This window comes from Oncorhynchus kisutch, unplaced genomic scaffold, assembly GCF_002021735.2.
Source record: "Oncorhynchus kisutch isolate 150728-3 unplaced genomic scaffold, Okis_V2 scaffold3655, whole genome shotgun sequence".
NCBI lineage: Eukaryota > Metazoa > Chordata > Actinopteri > Salmoniformes > Salmonidae > Oncorhynchus > Oncorhynchus kisutch.
The window spans coordinates 609,217-629,092 of NW_022265600.1; the positions used below are offsets into that span (position 1 = coordinate 609,217).

General features: G+C 46.2%; 1 protein-coding gene across 1 annotated transcript in view; it reads right to left on the reverse strand.

Annotated features, from left to right (window-relative positions):
• Positions 1-1,484: 1,484 nt before the first annotated feature.
• LOC116371798 (deleted in malignant brain tumors 1 protein-like) overlaps positions 1,485-19,876 on the reverse strand; it is a gene marked incomplete at its 3' end in the record, with an annotated part of 53,496 nt that continues 35,104 nt past the window's right edge. Inside the window, exon 7 of the mRNA XM_031820798.1 lies at positions 1,485-1,732. Coding sequence (XP_031676658.1) covers positions 1,485-1,732 — 248 coding nt within the window. The remainder of the gene's footprint in view (positions 1,733-19,876) is intronic.

Below are 19,876 nucleotides of genomic sequence, written 5' to 3' on the forward strand. Positions count from 1 at the left end.
AAGCAATACTGGAACATGAAACAGACGTAATTGAGCTACTCTCTTAAAATAATTAAATACCGATTGTTACCCAAACCCCATGTTACCAAAACCCCATGTTACCCAAACCCCATGTTACCCAAACAACATGTTCCCCAAAACCCCAAGTTACCCAAACCCCATGTTACCCAAACCCCATGTTACCCAAACCCCATGTTACCCAAAACCCCATGTTACCCAAACCCCATGTTACCCAAAACCCCATGTTACCCAAACCCCATGTTACCCAAAACCCCATGTTACCCAAAACCCCATGTTACCAAACCCCATGTTACCCAAACCCCATGTTACCCAAACCCCATGTTACCCAAAACCCCATGTTACCCAAAACCCCATGTTACCAAACCCCATGTTACCCAAAACCCCATGTTACCCAAAACCCCATGTTACCCAAACCCCATGTTACCCAAATCCCATGTTACCCAAACCCCATGTTACCCAAAACCCCATGTTACCCAAAAACCCCATGTTACCCCAAACCCCATGTTACCCCAAACCCCATATTAACAAAACCCCATGTTACCCCAAACCCCATGTTACCCCAAACCCCATATTAACAAAACCCCATGTTACCCAAAACCCCATGTTACCAAACCCCATGTTACCAAACCCCATGTTACCCCAAAAACCCCATGTTACCAAAACCCCATGTTACCCAAACCCCATGTTACCAAAACCCCATGATACCAAAACCCATGTTTCTCTGGTGGTAAAAACCAAACTAAATTGATAATGGTGGTTGCAGTCACTCCTTTTAGATTTTTTCCAAGGTTTTAGAAAGAGAAACTAATTCTGAACTTGTTATTAAAATTAGAACCACTTCAGGTTTGTCACCACATTTTAAACACCAATCCACTGCTGACCATCGATTTAAAACACAAAACTGACCTAAGATCAGCATGTAGGGTCATCTTCATTCTACTCCTACTCCGTCCCCTGGGCTGCTCTCTCCTCTCCCGGTCCAGCTTCAGCTCTGGAGCTCAGAGAGACCATCTCCATGGCATTGACATAAAGATCCATGCTGCTCACCCTGTTCACTCTCTTCTGCCTCCTGGTGGGCTAGGGAGACACAGCACCAACAGTCAGACATTTACTCTCTAGTATCTCCATTCTCTCTCCTTCACTCTACCCCTCACCCTCACCCTCTAGTTTAATTGACTTGTAACATCTGAGTAAATGTCTTTACCTTGTAGTACAGGTAGATGGTGGTGATGGATGTCAGTAGGATCAGCAGCACTACAACGTGTCTGATGATGAAGGCTGGCAGAGGAGAGGCTGCAAACAGAAACACCTTTGATGAGGGGACTGATCATCATCACATAGATCTGTGGAAAATATGTCAATGACAAAGTTATAAGTCTGGTTCGTGTTCAGTTACCTGTGATGGTGAGGGAGAGGAGCTCACTCTCAGAGGAGAAGTTATGAGAGAAAACATAATTGTCATAAACACAGCTGTAGTTCCCTTGGTGGGAGTCATCTGCAGCAGGGAAGAGGAAGGCAGCAGAGTGATTGACAGCTGGCTGGGTTCTGTTGGAGCCAGTGAACGTGAGGAGGAAGGAGCCTCCTGGGTACTGTGGCTGAGTGGAGCAGGTGATGGTGAAGTTGTAGCCCCTGAACATCTCGGGCCCCTGGTGGCCCCTGGAGACCCCTCCCATTGGGTCAGTCAGGTAGATATCAGGCTGGACCAGGAGATCTGTAACAATAAAAGAGAACAAGAAAAACCTCTTCAACTAGTTTCCTATAGATATGACAATAACATCAGCATGTAACAGTGCCAGCCACCCTCCCTCACAGGGCAACATGAGTAGTGGGCCTACAGTCACTGAGACAACATATGTTGATATCAGGCTGAAGCAGGACATCTGGAACAAGAGGAGAGAAAAAGAAAACGTAGCTCCTCAACTACTTTCCTCATTTAGATGTGACAATAACATGACATGTGACAGTGGTAGTGAGTAGAGACGTTCACTGAGGTAACACTCAAATACAAAAGCATTCTGGGATATTTAAGTTGTATTTGATTTCAACTTGACTGAGTGATCTATTTAGTAAAGCAGACTGACAAGTTAAACAGTCATCATGAGAGGTGCAGAGGAAGTTGTATGAATGAAGGAAATCAGTTGAATGTAATTATAATCTATTGTTATTACCTGAGCAGATCACTGTGAGTCCAGGAAGTAGATCATACATTCTATAACAATCCCTCAGTGAAGACTCAGATCCAGAACAGATAATGTTTTTCCCTCTAGTGGTGTTTCCAGGTAGTACTGAAACTGTGGAGCCACAACCCAGCTGTCTACACACTACTGCAGCTACAACCCTCTGGTCCCCGTCATCAGCTCCCACAGTCCTCCACTCTCCCTGGTCGTACCACTCCACTCCACCAGCACAGCGACTGCCTCCTCCCACCAGCCTCACATCATCAGGCTCTGAGAAAAGAAAGAGAGAGACAGTAATCTTACTATTCTCTCACTAAAACACACCTATATTGTCTCTCATATTCTTCACTCCAGGTGAGAAACAATGTTGACTGAGTGACAAACTGTTTCTTACCTGAGCAGGTGAGTCCAACAGCATTACCAGGTAGGCAGGTGTTGTTCTCTCTGTCTGAGGTGTCACAGTCCAAGAGAAGGGACTCTTTGCCTTTACACTGGAACTCTTTATCCCAGGTCTGACCCTCACCTTCTCCATAGAGCCCCCCCTGTAGAGCTGCAGGAGCCCCACAGCCAACATCCCTACAGACTACCTCTGCATCCTGCCGGTCAAAGTCAGCTTCACACACTGAGGCCCAGGACTGATTGGACTTCACCTCCACTCTCCCAGAGCAGAGACCAGCTCCACCCACAAGCCGCACAGACTCTGGAGAAAAAGAGTTGGTTGAACATTCAATCAGTTTTGTTGATAAATCTGTCAAGGACGAAACATAAATATGTTGGATAAAAGATTGTAGTTTGCTATGTTTGATACTGTAAGAGGTAGAAATGGGTTCTTAGTCACTCAGGATCGGGTTGGGAATAATGCAGGCAGGAGACAGGAATACGTTCACTTCACTTTATAGAAAATAAACAGCTGGACATCCATCAGGCAGCTTCACTTCAGTAACATCTGATCTACAATGATCTGCCCATGAACATCTCCCATAAACCAATATGACAAACACAAATATAATGTTTAAATACATCTGACATCTCTCCCTCTATTTAAATGAAATAAAAACACATAAAACATGATACATGGTAATATTGTATAATGTATAAATAAATCTCTCAATATGACCAGTCTCTTACCTGAACAGGTCACATGACGATAATATCCACCATCACAGACACCAGGTCCTCCTTTGATGTTACACCATCTAATAGAAGACTCATCTCTCCTACATCTCCACATCGTGACTCCTCTTCTTCCATCTACAAACAGAGGTCCTCTAGATTCAGCTACAGGATTCCCACAGTCCAGCTCTCTACACACAATCTTAGCATCTCTCATCATTCTCCACCACCTAAAACATAGACCCAACCACTCTCCTTCATAGAAGACTTCCACTGTCCCAGAACAGGAAGTGGTCCCATTCACCAGTCTGACTGAGTATTCAGCTGTAAACAGCAGAGAGGAAAACACAGTGGTGAGGACAGATGATGACAGTGATTCTGTTATTCTAACAGCAGTGATGCTTTGTGGTTGACAAGTATTAGTAGTTCCATAAAACACTACTTGTTATTGGGGTTTAGAATGGTTTGTATGGACACATGACTTTCTCCATGTGGGATAATAAAGTTGACTAATATTGAACTGCTATAATCACTGTAGATTTATACTCTACCTACCTGGTGGACTGACGCTTTGAGCCTGGAGATCTGAGGAGAAAGAGAGAGACAGAGGAGAAAGAGAGAGAAAGAGACAGAGGAGAAAGAGAGGAGTCAGAGGAAGAGAGAGGCAGAGGTTAAATGAACATCAACATGACCTTTCATGATGTGATGGGGAAGACAGGCTTATCGTTGGTATGGTGCAACAACACCCATGTGTACATACACTATATATACCAAAGTATGTGGACACCCCTTCAAATGCTGTCCCCATCTGGTCGTGCTGCTGCTCCAGTTTCAACTGTTCTTCCTGCGGCTATGGAACCCTGACCTGTTCACCGGAGGTGCTTCCTGTCCCAGACCTGCTGTTTTCAACTCTCCAGAGACAGCAGGAGCGGTAGAGATACTCTGAATGATCGGCTATGAAAAGCCAACTGACATTTACTCCTGAGGTGCTGACCTGTTGCACCCTGGACAACCACTGTGATTATTATTATTTGACCCTGCTGGTCGTCTATGAACGTTTGAACATCTTGGGTTTTAGGTTTCTGTACAGCACTTTGTGACATCAGCTGATATAAGAAGTAAATAAATAAATACATGTGATTTGATGACAGATTTGATAGTCCTCTGAGTGGATTAATTTAGTGGATTCTATTTCAGCCACACCCCTTCCTGACAGATATATAAATCAAGCACTCAGTCATGCAATCTCCATAGACAAACATTGGCATTAGAATGGCCTTAATGAATAGCTCAGTGACTTTCAACATGGCAACATCATAGGATGCCACCTTTCATTATCCCCCAACTCCTCTCCTCTCTTCTCATCTCCTCTCCTCTCCTCCTCCCACCCTCTCCCCCTCTCCTCTCCCTGTCCCCCTTTCTCCCTCTCCTCTCCTCCCCCTCTTCTCCCCTACCCTGTTCTCTTCTCCCCCCTCTCCTCTTCTTACCTCCTCTTCTCCCCTTCTTGTCTTCTCCCCTCTCCTCCCTTTCCTCTACTCCCCCCTCCTTTCCTCTTCTCCTCTTCTCCCCCTCTCGTCTCCTCTTCTCCCTCTCTCTGCTCATCTCTTCTCCCCTCTCCTCCCTTACCTCTACTCCCCCCCTCCTTCCCTCGTCTCCTCTTCTCCCCCTCTCCTCTCCTCAACTTCTCTTCCCCCCTCTCCTCTTCTCTTCTCCCCCCTCCCTCTCCTCTCCACTCCCTTCCTCTCCACTTTCCTCCTCTCTTCTCCCCTCTCTTCTCCTCTCCTCCCCATTTCTTCTCCTCTTCTCCCCCTCTCTTCTCATCCTCTCCTCCCCCTTCTCCTCCCCCATCTCTGCTCCTCCCCCCTCTCCTCTCCCCAATGTCAGCTGCTACCCCCTCTCCTCATCTGCCTTTCTTCTCTTCTCGTCTCTTCTCCACCTCATCTTCTCTTCTCTCTTCTCCTCTTCTCCCCACTCTCCTCTTCTCCCCCTCTCCTCTCCTCTTCTCCCCCTCTCCTCCCCTCCCCCTCTCCTCTTCTCCCCCTCTCCTCCCCTCCCTCTCTCCTCTTCTCCCCCTCTCCTCTCTTCTCACCATCTCCTCTTTTCCAACTCTCCTCTTCTCCCCCTCCTATTCTCCCCCTCTCTTCAACCCCCCTCTCTTCTCATCTTCTCCCCCTCTCTCCTCCCCCTCCTATTCTCCCCCTCTGTTCTCCTATTCTGCCCCTCTCATCTTCTCCCCCTCTCTGCCCCTGTTCTCCCCCTCTCCTCCTCTCCCCCTCCTCTCCCTCTCCTCTCCCTCTCCCTCTCTCCTCACACTACATTGATGGAGGATGGCATTGGTGTTTCTCCACAAGTAGGGTGAGGCAACATGTGTTTTCTACTTGCACGCACACACACACACATGCACGCATGCACGCACACGCACGCTCGCACGCACAAGCATGCACACACACACACTTTTACATTCATCATATACTTCTTCTGCTCTGTTCTTCATGTACATATCTACCTCAAATACCTTACTATTATCTATCCTGATGTCTAGTCACTTCACCCTGCCTTCATGTACATATCTACCTCAAATACCTTATTATTATCTATCCTGATGTCTAGTCACTTTACCCTGCCTTCATGTACATATCTACCTCAAATACCTTATTATTATCTATCCTGATGTCTAGTCACTTTACCCTGCCTTCATGTACATATCTACCTCAAATACCTTATTATTATCTATCCTGATGTCTAGTCACTTTACCCTGCCTTCATGTACATATCTACCTCAAATACCTTATTATTATCTATCCTGATGTCTAGTCACTTTACCCTGCCTTCATGTACATATCTACCTCAAATACCTTATTATTATCTATCCTGATGTCTAGTCACTTTACCCTGCCTTCATGTACATATCTACCTCAAATACCTTATTATTATCTATCCTGATGTCTAGTCACTTTACCCTGCCTTCATGTACATATCTACCTCAAATACCTTATTATTATCTATCCTGATGTCTAGTCACTTTACCCTGCCTTCATGTACATATCTACCTCAAATACCTTATTATTATCTATCCTGATGTCTAGTCACTTTACCCTGCCTTCATGTACATATCTACCTCAAATACCTTATTATTATCTATCCTGATGTCTAGTCACTTTACCCTGCCTTCATGTACATATCTACCTCAAATACCTTATTATTATCTATCCTGATGTCTAGTCACTTTACCCTGCCTTCATGTACATATCTACCTCAAATACCTTATTATTATCTATCCTGATGTCTAGTCACTTTACCCTGCCTTCATGTACATATCTACCTCAAATACCTTATTATTATCTATCCTGATGTCTAGTCACTTCACCCTGCCTTCATGTACATATCTACCTCAAATACCTTATTATTATCTATCCTGATGTCTAGTCACTTTACCCTGCCTTCATGTACATATCTACCTCAAATACCTTATTATTATCTATCCTGATGTCTAGTCACTTTACCCTGCCTTCATGTACATATTGGTGCATTAGGAAAGTATTCAGACCCCTCGTCTTTTTCACATTTTGTTAAGTTGCAGCTTTATTCTAAATGTAATTTTAAAAAACATCCTCATCAATCTACACACAATACCCCATAATGACATCACAATACCCCATAATGACATCACAATACCCCATAATGACATCACAATACCCCATAATGACATCACAATACCCCATAATGACATCACAATACCCCATAATGACATCACAATACCCCATAATGACATCACAATACCCCATAATGACACAGAAAAAACAGGTATTTAGAAATGCTTGCTCATTTATTAGAAGTAAAAACTGAAAAACCCTATTGTTCAAAAGTTTGGGGTCACTTAGAAATGTCCTTGTTTTTGAAAGATAAGCACATTTGTTGTCCATTAAAATAACATCAATTTGATCAGAAGTGCAGTGTAGACATTGTTAATGTTGTAAATGACTATTGTAGCTGGAAACAGATTTTTTATGGAATATCTACACAGGTGTTCAGAGGCACATTATCAGCAACCATCCCACTTGTGTTCCAATGGCACGTTGTGTCTAATTGATCATTAGAAAACACTTAGAAAACAAGAAGCAATAAAACTGGCCTTCTTTAGACTAGTTGAGTATCTGGAGAATCAGCATTTGTGCATTCGATTACAGGCTCAAAATGGCCAGAAACAAATAACTTTTTTCTGAAACTCATCAGACTATTCTTGTTCTGAGAAATTAAAGCTATTCCATGCGAGAAATTGCCAAGAAACTGAAGATCTCGTACAACGCTGTGTACTACTCCCTTCACAGAACAGCGCAAACTGGCTCTAACCAGAACAGAAAGAGGAGTGGGAGGCCCCGGTGCACAACTGAGCAAGAGGACATGTACAGTAGAGAGCCTAGTTTGAGAAACAGACGCCTCACAAGTCTCTCAACTGGCAACTTCATTAAATAGTACCCGCAAAACACCAGTCTCAACGTAAACAGTGAAGAGGTGACTCTGGGATGCTGGCCTTCTAGGCAGAGTTCCTCTGTCCAGTGTCTGTGTTCTGTTGTCCGTCTTAATCTATTATTGGCCAGTCTGAGATATGGCTTTTTCTTTGTAACTCTGCCTTCAAGAATCTTCCTAGAGCTGGTCGACCGGCCAAACTGAGTAATCGGGGGAGAAGGGCCTTGGTCAAGGAGGTGACCAAGAACCCGGTGGTCACCCTGACAGAGCTCCAGTGTTCCTCTGTGGAGATGAGAGAACCTTCCAGAAGGACAACAATCTCTGCAGAACTCCACCAATCAGGCCGTTATGGTAGAATGGCCAGACGGAAAAGCCACTCCTCAGTAAAAGGAACATGACAGCCCGCTGGGAGTTTGCCAAAAGGTGCCACAAGGCACCTAAAGACTCTCAGACCATCAGAAACAAGATCCCCCTGAATGATAAGCGTCACATCTGGAGGAAACCTGGCATGAATAATGTAAAATATTTCAGTTGTTTATTTTTTTATAAATTTGCAAACATTTCTAAAAACCTGTTTTTGGTTTGTTATTATGGGGTATAGTGATGTGATTATGCGGTATTGTGATGTCATTTTGGGGTATTGTGATGCCATTATGGGGAATAGTGATATCATTATGAGGTATAGTGATATCTTTATGGGGTAAATTGATGTCATTATGGGGTATAGTGATGTCATTATGGGGTAAAGTGTACAGCACTCAGCTGATGTAAGAAGGGCTATATAAATAAATTTGACTTGATTTGATTTTGATTATGGGGTACTGTGATGTCATTATGCGGTATAGTGATGTCATTATGAGGTATTGTGATGTCATTATGGGGTACTGTGATGTCATTATGGGGTATAGTGATGTCATTATGGTGTATTGTGATGTCATTATGGGGTACTGTGATGTCATTATGGGGTATAGTGATGTCATTATGGTGTATTGTGATGTCATTATGGGGTACTGTGATGTCATTATGGGGTATTGTGATGTCATTATGGGGTGTAGTGTGTAGATTGAGGAATAAAACTAATTTAATCCATTTTGTAATAAGGTTGTAACATATCAAAATGTGTTAAAAGTCAAGAGGTCTGAATACTTTCTGAATGCACTGTATCACAAACAGTAAATGTTAAACTTTCATTCAAATATTTTATTTTTCTACAATGTTGTTTTACTGTCATAGCAATTCAAATTGCTACTTGATCAACAAGTTTATTTTTTTTTCATAACATTTATGATTTTGTCAATTTCATTATTGTCTTGGGGATGTTTCATAGTATTTCTGATGATCTTTTAACTTACCAGAACCAATGAACCATTTTGTTTCACAGAAAACCACAGAACCACTACAGCAATATAGGCCTACTGTTACGTTCGTTGAAAGATGGATTAGACCAAGGTGCAGCGTGGTAGGCGTACATCATACATTTATTGAATGATCACCAAAATACAAGAAAGATAAACGACACGTAATGTTTTGTAGCGCTAACACAGCAACTATACAAAAACAAGATCCCACAAACTAAGGTGGGAAAAAGGGCTGCCTAAGTATTATCCCCAATCAGAGACAACGATAGACAGCTGCCTCAGTATGATCCCCAATCAGAGACAATGATAGACAGCTGCCTCAGTATGATCCCCAATCAGAGACAATGATAGACAGCTGCCTCAGTATGATCCCCAATCAGAGACAACGATAGACAGCTGCCTCAGTATGATCCCCAATCAGAGACAACGATAAACAGCTGCCTCAGTATGATCCCCAATCAGAGACAACGATAGACAGCTGCCTCAGTATGATCCCCAATCAGAGACAACGATAGACAGCTGCCTCAGTATGATCCCCAATCAGAGACAACGATAGACAGCTGCCTCAGTATGATCCCCAATCAGAGACAACGATAGACAGCTGCCTCAGTATGATCCCCAATCAGAGACAACGATAAACAGCTGCCTCAGTATGATCCCCAATCAGAGACAACGATAGACAGCTGCCTCAGTATGATCCCCAATCAGAGACAACGATAAACAGCTGCCTCAGTATGATCCCCAATCAGAGACAACGATAGACAGCTGCCTCAGTATGATCCCCAATCAGAGACAACGATAGACAGCTGCCTCAGTATGATCCCCAATCAGAGACAACGATAGACAGCTGCCTCAGTATGATCCCCAATCAGAGGCAACGATAGACAGCTGCCTCAGTATGATCCCCAATCAGAGACAACGATAGACAGCTGCCTCAGTATGATCCCCAATCAGAGACAACGATAGACAGCTGCCTCAGTATGATCCCCAATCAGAGACAACGATAGACAGCTGCCTCAGTATGATCCCCAATCAGAGACAACGATAGACAGCTGCCTCAGTATGATCCCCAATCAGAGACAACCATAGACAGCTGCCTCAGTATGATCCCCAATCAGAGACAACGATAGACAGCTGCCTCAGTATGATCCCCAATCAGAGACAACCATAGACAGCTGCCTCAGTATGATCCCCAATCAGAGACAACAATAGACAGCTGCCTCAGTATGATCCCCAATCAGAGACAACGAGAGACAGCTGCCTCAGTATGATCCCCAATCAGAGACAACGATAGACAGCTGCCTCAGTATGATCCCCAATCAGAGACAACGATAGACAGCTGCCTCAGTATGATCCCCAATCAGAGACAACGATAGACAGCTGCCTCAGTATGATCCCCAATCAGAGACAACGATAGACAGCTGCCTCAGTATGATCCCCAATCAGAGACAACGATAGACAGCTGCCTCAGTATGATCCCCAATCAGAGACAACGATAAACAGCTGCCTCAGTATGATCCCCAATCAGAGACAACGATAGACAGCTGCCTCAGTATGATCCCCAATCAGAGACAACGATAGACAGCTGCCTCAGTATGATCCCCAATCAGAGACAACGATAGACAGCTGCCTCAGTATGATCCCCAATCAGAGGCAACGATAGACAGCTGCCTCAGTATGATCCCCAATCAGAGACAACGATAGACAGCTGCCTCAGTATGATCCCCAATCAGAGACAACGATAGACAGCTGCCTCAGTATGATCCCCAATCAGAGACAACGATAGACAGCTGCCTCAGTATGATCCCCAATCAGAGACAACCATAGACAGCTGCCTCAGTATGATCCCCAATCAGAGACAACGATAGACAGCTGCCTCAGTATGATCCCCAATCAGAGACAACCATAGACAGCTGCCTCAGTATGATCCCCAATCAGAGACAACGATAGACAGCTGCCTCAGTATGATCCCCAATCAGAGACAACGATAGACAGCTGCCTCAGTATGATCCCCAATCAGAGACAACGATAAACAGCTGCCTCAGTATGATCCCCAATCAGAGACAACGCTAGACAGCTGCCCAATCAGAGACAACGATAGACAGCTGCCTCAGTATGATCCCCAATCAGAGACAACGATAGACAGCTGCCTCAGTATGATCCCCAATCAAAGACAACGATAAACAGCTGCCTCTGATTGGGAACCATACTAGGCCAACAAAGAAATAGAAACATAGATTTGCCCACCCAAGTCACACCTTGACCTCACCAAATAGAGAATAAACAAGGCTCTCTAAGGTCAGGGCGTGACACCCACACTCTGAATAAAAGGTGCTCTCTAGAACCTAGAAGGATTCTTCCGCGGTCCCCACAGGAGAACCATTTTTAGTTCCAGGTAGAACCCTTTTGGGCTCCATTTGTGGGTAGCATCTACACCCCTCCCTTCTCCTACTCTGACATTACACCAATATTAAATACATACATCATATATACTCTCTTTCATTTACATAGAGACAGAAACAATCAATCATTGACACACTGAATATACAACAGTCAGATGCATGACACCATCACCAATGTTCCCTCTAACTTTTTAGAGAGTTCAGTTATGTACTAGACTGGTGGGGGTCAGGGAGAGAGTTGAGTTATGTACTAGACTGGTGGGGACTGGAGAGAGAGTTGAGTTATGTACTAGACTGGTGGGGGTCAGGGAGAGAGGTGAGTTATGTACTAGACTGGTGGGGGTCAGGGAGAGAGTTGAGTTATGTACTAGACTGGTGGGGGTCAGGGAGAGAGTTGAGTTATGTACTAGACAGGTTTGGGTCGGGGAGAGAGTTGACTTATGTACTAGACTGCTTTTAATCAGAGCAAGGTGTCTGGTAACATGACCGAATACAAACAGTGCAGCTATTCCCTCCGCAAGGCTATCAAACAAGCTAAGCATCAGTACAGAGACAAAGTAGAATCTCAATTCAACGGCTCAGACACAAGAGGCATGTGGCAGGGTCTACAGTCAATCACGGACTACAGGAAGAAATCCAGCCCAGTCACGGACCAGGATGTCTTGCTCCCAGGCAGACTAAATAACTTTTTTGCCCGCTTTGAGGACAATACAGTGCCACTGACACGGCCTGCAACGAAAACATGCGGTCTCTCCTTCACTGCAGCCGAGGTGAGTAAGACATTTAAACGTGTTAACCCTCGCAAGGCTGCAGGCCCAGACGGCATCCCCAGCCGCGCCCTCAGAGCATGCGCAGACCAGCTGGCCGGTGTGTTTACGGACATATTCAATCAATCCCTATACCAGTCTGCAGTTCCCACATGCTTCAAGAGGGCCACCATTGTTCCTGTTCCGTCATCATGAAGTGCTTTGAGAGACTAGTCAAGGACCATATCACCTCCACCCTACCTGACACCCTAGACCCACTCCAATTTGCTTACCGCCCAAATAGGTCCACAGACGATGCAATCTCAACCACACTGCACACTGCACACTGCCCTAACCCATCTGGACAAGAGGAATACCTATGTGAGAATGCTGTTCATCGACTACAGCTCGGCATTCAACACCATAGTACCCTCCAAGCTCGTCATCAAGCTCGAGACCCTGGGTCTCGACCCCGCCCTGTGCAACTGGGTACTGGACTTCCTGATGGGCCGCCCCCGGGTGGTGAGGGTAGGCAACAACATCTCCTCCCCGCTGATCCTCAACACTGGGGCCCCACAAGGGTGCGTTCTGAGCCCTCTCCTGTACTCCCTGTTCACCCACGACTGTGTGGCCACGCACGCCTCCAACTCAATCATCAAGTTTGCGGACGACACAACTGTGGTAGGCTTGATTACCAACAACGACGAGACGGCCTACAGGGAGGAGGTGAGGGCCCTCGGAGTGTGGTGTCAGGAAAATAACCTCACACTCAACGTCAACAAAACTAAGGAGATGATTGTGGACTTCAGGAAACAGCAGAGGGAACACCCCCCTATCCACATCGATGGAACAGTAGTGGAGAGGGTAGCAAGTTTTAAGTTCCTCGGCATACACATCACAGACAAACTGAATTGGTCCACTCACACAGACAGCATCGTGAAGAAGGCGCAGCAGCGCCTCTTCAACCTCAGGAGGCTGAAGAAATTCGGCTTGTCACCAAAAGCACTCACAAACTTCTACAGATGCACAATCGAGAGCATCCTGGCGGGCTGTATCACCGCCTGGTATGGCAACTGCACCGCCCTCAACCGTAAGGCTCTCCAGAGGGTAGTGAGGTCTGCACAACGCATCACCGGGGGCAAACTACCTGGCCTCCAGGACACCTACACCACCCGATGTTACAGGAAGGCCATAAAGATCATCAAGGACATCAACCACCCGAGCCACTGCCTGTTCACCCCGCTATCATCCAGAAGGCGAGGTCAGTACAGGTGCATCAAAGCTGGGACCGAGAGACTGAAAAACAGCTTCTATCTCAAGGCCATCATACTGTTAAATTGAGTGGCTGCTGCCAACACACTGACACTGACACTGACTCAACTCCAGCCACTTTAATAATGGGAATTGATGGGAAATGATGTAAATATATCACTAGCCACTTTAAACAATGCTACCTTATATAATGTTACTTACCCTACATTATTAATCTCATATGCATATGTATATACTGTACTCTATATCATCGACTGCATCCTAATGTAAGACATGTATCACTAGCCACTTTAACTATGCCACTTTGTTTACATACTCATCTCATATGTATATACTGTACTCGATACCATCTACTGTATCTTGCCTATGCTGCTCTGTACCATCACTCATTCATATATCCTTATGTACATATTCTTTATCCCCTTACACTGTGTATAAGACAGTAGTTTTGGAATTGTTAGTTAGATTACTTGTTGGTTATTACTGCATTGTCGGAACTAGAAGCACAAGCATTTCGCTACACTCGCATTAACATCTGCTAACCATGTGTATGTGACAAATACAATTTGATTGGATTTGATTTAGACTGGTAGGGGTCTGAGAGAGAGTTGAGTTATGTACTAGACTGGTGGGGACTGGAGAGAGAGTTGAGTTATGTACTAGACTGGTGGGGGTCGGGGAGAGAGTAGAGTTGTGAACTAGACTGGTGGGGTTCGGAGAGAGAGTTCAGTTATGTACTAGACTGGTGGGGACTGGAGAGAGAGTTGAGTTATGTACTAGACTGGTGGGGGTCGGGGAGAGAGTAGAGTTGTGAACTAGACTGGTGGGGACTGGAGAGAGAGTTGAGTTATGTACTAGACTGGTTTGGGTCAGGGAGAGAGTTGAGTTGTGTACTAGACTGGTGGGGGTCAGGGAGAGAGTTGAGTTATGTACTAGACAGGTTTGGGTCAGGGAGAGAGTTGAGTTATGTACTAGACTGGTGGGGGTCGGAGAGAGAGTTGAGTTATGTACTAGACTGGTTTGGGTCAGGGAGAGAGTTGAGTTATGTACTAGACTGGTGGGGGTCAGAGAGAGAGTTGAGTTATGTACTAGACTGGTGGGGGTCGGGGAGAGAGTTGAGTTATGTACTAGACTGGTGGGGGTCAGGGAGAGAGTTGAGTTATGTACTAGACAGGTTTGGGTCGGGGAGAGAGTTGACTTATGTACTAGACTGGTAGGGGTCTGAGAGAGAGTTGAGTTATGTACTAGACAGGTGATATATAAGCCTAAAACTGAGATTATAAGAAGACACAGTGGCAGAATAAATTCAACCACACCTTTGTTTCATCACAAAACCAGAGAGCAACTTCTGACAAAACATATGACCTGTAACAAACAGATACATGACCTACAGCAGGTCAAGCAAGGTCATGTTTCTGACATGTTCTGACTACTAAACAACTATTGATTTAGAACCACAGAGTTACAGCAAGTCACAGAGACAACAGGAGCTGCCTCCACTATTCCAGCACCAACTTCAACATTTCAACATCATCTAATCACCTCGGCTTAGTTAATTTAATGTTTCTGAATATGATGTGGCTGTAAACTCAATCGTTATACCTTTCCTATTGTGTGTGTGTGTAGGTGTGTGTGTGTGTGTGTGTGTGTGTGTGTGTGTGTGTGTGTGAGTGTGAGTGAGTAGAAAACACATGTTGACTCCCCCATTGTAGAGAAACGCCAAAGCCATCCTCCTCTTTCATGTATCCTACACGTCTATGACTCTGTCATACAGGACACCATTTTAGTTATTTTTCTCCTAAGGTACCTGGCTAAAATGCGTGCTGGAATAACTTCCTGACATGGGCAACGATGTGCCAGGCCAGCTAGTTAACATTAGCCTACTACATCTAGCTACAGTACATGTTGAACTTCCATCCTCTCAGGACAGCTAGTTAACATTAGCCTACTACATCTAGCTACATGTTGAACTTCCATCCTCTCAGGCCAGCTAGTTAACATTAGTCTACTACATCTAGCTACAGTACATGTTGAACCTCCATCCTCTCAGGACAGCTAGTTAACATTAGCCTACTACATCTAGCTACGGTACATGTTGAACTTCCATCCTCTCAGACCAGCTAGTTAACATTAGCCTACTACATCTAGCTACATGTTGAACCTCCATCCTCTCAGGCCAGCTAGTTAACATTAGCCTACTACATCTAGCTACAGTACATGTTGAACCTCCATCCTCTCAGGACAGCTAGTTAACATTAGCCTACTACATCTAGCTACATGTTGAACCTCCATCCTCTCAGGCCAGCTAGTTAACATTAGCCTACTACATCTAGCTACAGTACATGTTGAACCTCCATCCTCTCAGGACAGCTAGTTAACATTAGCCTACTACATCTAGCTACATGTTGAACCTCCATCCTCTCAGGCCAGCTAGTTAACATTAGCCTACTACATCTAGCTACATGTTGAACCTCCATCCTCTCAGGCCAGGGGCACAACGTATGAATTTCAAATCAAATCAAATGTTATTAGTCACATGTAGGTAGGGGAAATAGGTTTTGTCGTGCCCTCTTCACAACTGTCTTGGTGTGCTTGGACCATGTTAGTTTGTTGGTAATGTGGACACCAAGGAACTTGAAGCTCTCAACCTGCTCCATTGCAGGTTGAATTTATGGTTGGATCAGAATCTCTGTTCTAATCATTATCCAGTACAGAGAATAAAAACAACAAGTCCAACTCCCTCCACTCATGGCTAATATAGGAAAGGGATTATTTTAGCTAGCTAGACAACAACACAATGAGATGCATTCAAGATTTTTTCTGTAAACAATGATGTTTGGCTTGTGATGTGATTCACAGCTGAGCTCACTCAGTATAGCTCAATGCTGATTGGCTATTAATCAACAAAACATTTATCAAGGGAGGCAAAATTCCTGCTGGTTTCTCTTTCATATAATGCTGTGGGAAACAATATAATAAACCCACACAGTATCTAGAACTACACAATTATGAAATATTTACTGACTAGGAAATATAATAAACCTACACAGTATCTAGAACTACACAACTACAAAACGTCAAAGTGAATTTAAATGCTATTTGACCCTAAACAGACAGTCTGCCACTGTGAGCACCATTTGAGCTATGAAAAGACAAGTTCTAATTGACATACCAATTAGAACCTCACACAAAATATTCAAATCTACAATAGAACCAAATGCCCTTTATGGAGGTAAACTGTGGGGTCCACTAACCAATCAAGATTGTAAATACTGCATGGAGAAATCACTAATTAACATCCATCACTAATTAATATCCATCACTATTTAATATCCATCACTAATTATATCCATCACTAATTAATATCCATCACTAATTAACATCCATCACTAATTAATATCCATCACTAATTAATATCCATCAATAATTAATACCCATCACCAATTATATCCATCACTAATTAATATCCATCACTAATTATATCCATCACCAATTAATATCCATCACAAATTAACATCCATCACTAATGGGGACAGCAAGGAGTGATAAACATCACTAATTAATATCCATCACTAATTAATATCCATCACTAATTAATATCCATCACTAATTAATACCCATTACTAATTAATATCCATCACTAATTAATATCCATCACTAATTAATATCCATCACTAATTAATACCCATCACTAATTAACATCCATCACTAATTAATATCCATCACTAATTAACATCCATCACTAATTAATATCCATCACAAATTAACATCCATCACTAATTAATACCATCACTAATTAATATCAATCACTAATTAATATCCATCACTAATTAATACCCATCACTAATTGATACCCATCACTAATTGATATCCAGAAACAAGTCTTCAATGTCTATAACCACATAAAAACAAGAGACCAGCACTGAAATACCAAGAGATGCACATAGAGAAAAGTCCCTTCATCCAGCTGGTCCTGAAGCTTAGTTCACAAACCACTACTAACCCAACAAAGGCTCAGGACAGAACTCAGACAGTCTGGCCCAAACAAATTACAACCAAACATAGATAAACGATGGCAAACTATCTGACCATCGTGACTGATAGAAAACTGACAAAAAAATTGACAATTTACAGACTCAGTGAGTATAACCTTGCTATTGAGAGAGGTAGGCAAAAATCAGTTGGATACTGAGCTGTTCTTCCTAACCTCCTGCCAAATGTACAACGATAGTGGAGCCAGCTGGCTGAGAGGGCCCAAGTGGAGCCAGCTGGCTGAGAGGGCCCAATTGGAGCCGGCTGGCTGAAAGGGCCTTAGTGGAGCCAGCTGGCTGAGAGGGCCCTAGTGGAGCCGGCTGACTGAGAGGGCCTTAGTGGAGCCAGCTGGCTGAGAGGGCCTTAGTGGAGCCAGCTGGCTGAAAGGGCCCAAGTGGAGCCAGCTGGCTGAGAGGGCCCAAGTGGAGCCGGCTGGCTGAAAGGGCCTTACTGGAGCCAGCTGGCTGAGAGGGCCCTAGTGGAGCCGGCTGACTGAGAGGGCCTTAGTGGAGCCAGCTGGCTGAGAGGGCCTTAGTGGAGCCAGCTGACTGAGAGGGCCTTAGTGGAGCCAGCTGGCTGAGAGGGCCCTAGTGGAGCCGGCTGACTGAGAGGGCCTTAGTGGAGCCAGCTGGCTGAGAGGGCCCTAGTGGAGCCGGCTGACTGTGAGGGCCCTAGTGGAGCCGGCTGGCTGAGAGGGCCCTAGTGGAGCCGGCTGGCTGAGAGGGCCCTAGTGGAGCCTTCTGGCTGAGAGGGCCCTAGTGGAGCCGGCTGGCTGAGAGGACCCTAGTGGAGCCGGCTGGCTGAGAGGGCCCCAGTGGAGCCGGCTGGCTGAGTGGGCCCTAGTGGAACTGGCTGACTGAGAGGGCTCTAGTGGAGCCAGCTGGTTGAGAGGGCCCTAGTGGAGCCAGCTGGCTGAGAGGGCCCTAGTGGAGCCAGCTGACTGAGAGGGCCCTAGTGGAGCCGGCTGACTGAGAGGGCCCTAGTGGAGCCAGCTAGCTGAGAGGGCCCTAGTGGAGCCTTAGTGGAGCCGGCTGACTGAGAGGGCCCTAGTGGAGCCTTAGTGGAGCCGGCTGACTGAGAGGGCCCTAGTGGAGCCTTAGTGGAGCCGGCTGACTGAGAGGGCCCTAGTGGAGCCTTAGTGGAGCCGGCTGACTGAGAGGGCCCTAGTGGAGCCGGCTGACTGAGAGGGCCCTAGTGGAGCCAGCTGGCTGAGAGGGCCCTAGTGGAGCCTTAGTGGAGCCGGCTGACTGAGAGGGCCCTAGTGGAGCCTTAGTGGAGCCGGCTGACTGAGAGGGCCCTAGTGGAGCCGGCTGACTGAGAGGGCCCTAGTGGAGCCAGCTGGCTGAGAGGGCCCTAGTGGAGCCTTAGTGGAGCCGGCTGACTGAGAGGGCCCTAGTGGAGCCTTAGTGGAACCGGCTGACTGAGAGGGACCTAGTGGAGCCTTAGTGGAGCCGGCTGACTGAGAGGGACCTAGTGGAGCCTTAGTGGAGCCGGCTGACTGAGAGGGCCCTAGTGGAGCCGGCTGACTGAGAGGGCCCTAGTGGAGCCAGCTGACTGAGAGGGCCCTAGTGGAGCCAGCTGGCTGAGAGGGCCTTAGTGGAGCCAGCTGGCTGAAAGGGCCCAAGTGGAGCCAGCTGGCTGAGAGGGCCCAAGTGGAGCCGGCTGGCTGAAAGGGCCTTACTGGAGCCAGCTGGCTGAGAGGGCCCTAGTGGAGCCGGCTGACTGAGAGGGCCTTAGTGGAGCCAGCTGGCTGAGAGGGCCTTAGTGGAGCCAGCTGACTGAGAGGGCCTTAGTGGAGCCAGCTGGCTGAGAGGGCCCTAGTGGAGCCGGCTGACTGAGAGGGCCTTAGTGGAGCCAGCTGGCTGAGAGGGCCCTAGTGGAGCCGGCTGACTGTGAGGGCCCTAGTGGAGCCGGCTGGCTGAGAGGGCCCTAGTGGAGCCGGCTGGCTGAGAGGGCCCTAGTGGAGCCTTCTGGCTGAGAGGGCCCTAGTGGAGCCGGCTGGCTGAGAGGACCCTAGTGGAGCCGGCTGGCTGAGAGGGCCCCAGTGGAGCCGGCTGGCTGAGTGGGCCCTAGTGGAACTGGCTGACTGAGAGGGCTCTAGTGGAGCCAGCTGGTTGAGAGGGCCCTAGTGGAGCCAGCTGGCTGAGAGGGCCCTAGTGGAGCCAGCTGACTGAGAGGGCCCTAGTGGAGCCGGCTGACTGAGAGGGCCCTAGTGGAGCCAGCTAGCTGAGAGGGCCCTAGTGGAGCCTTAGTGGAGCCGGCTGACTGAGAGGGCCCTAGTGGAGCCT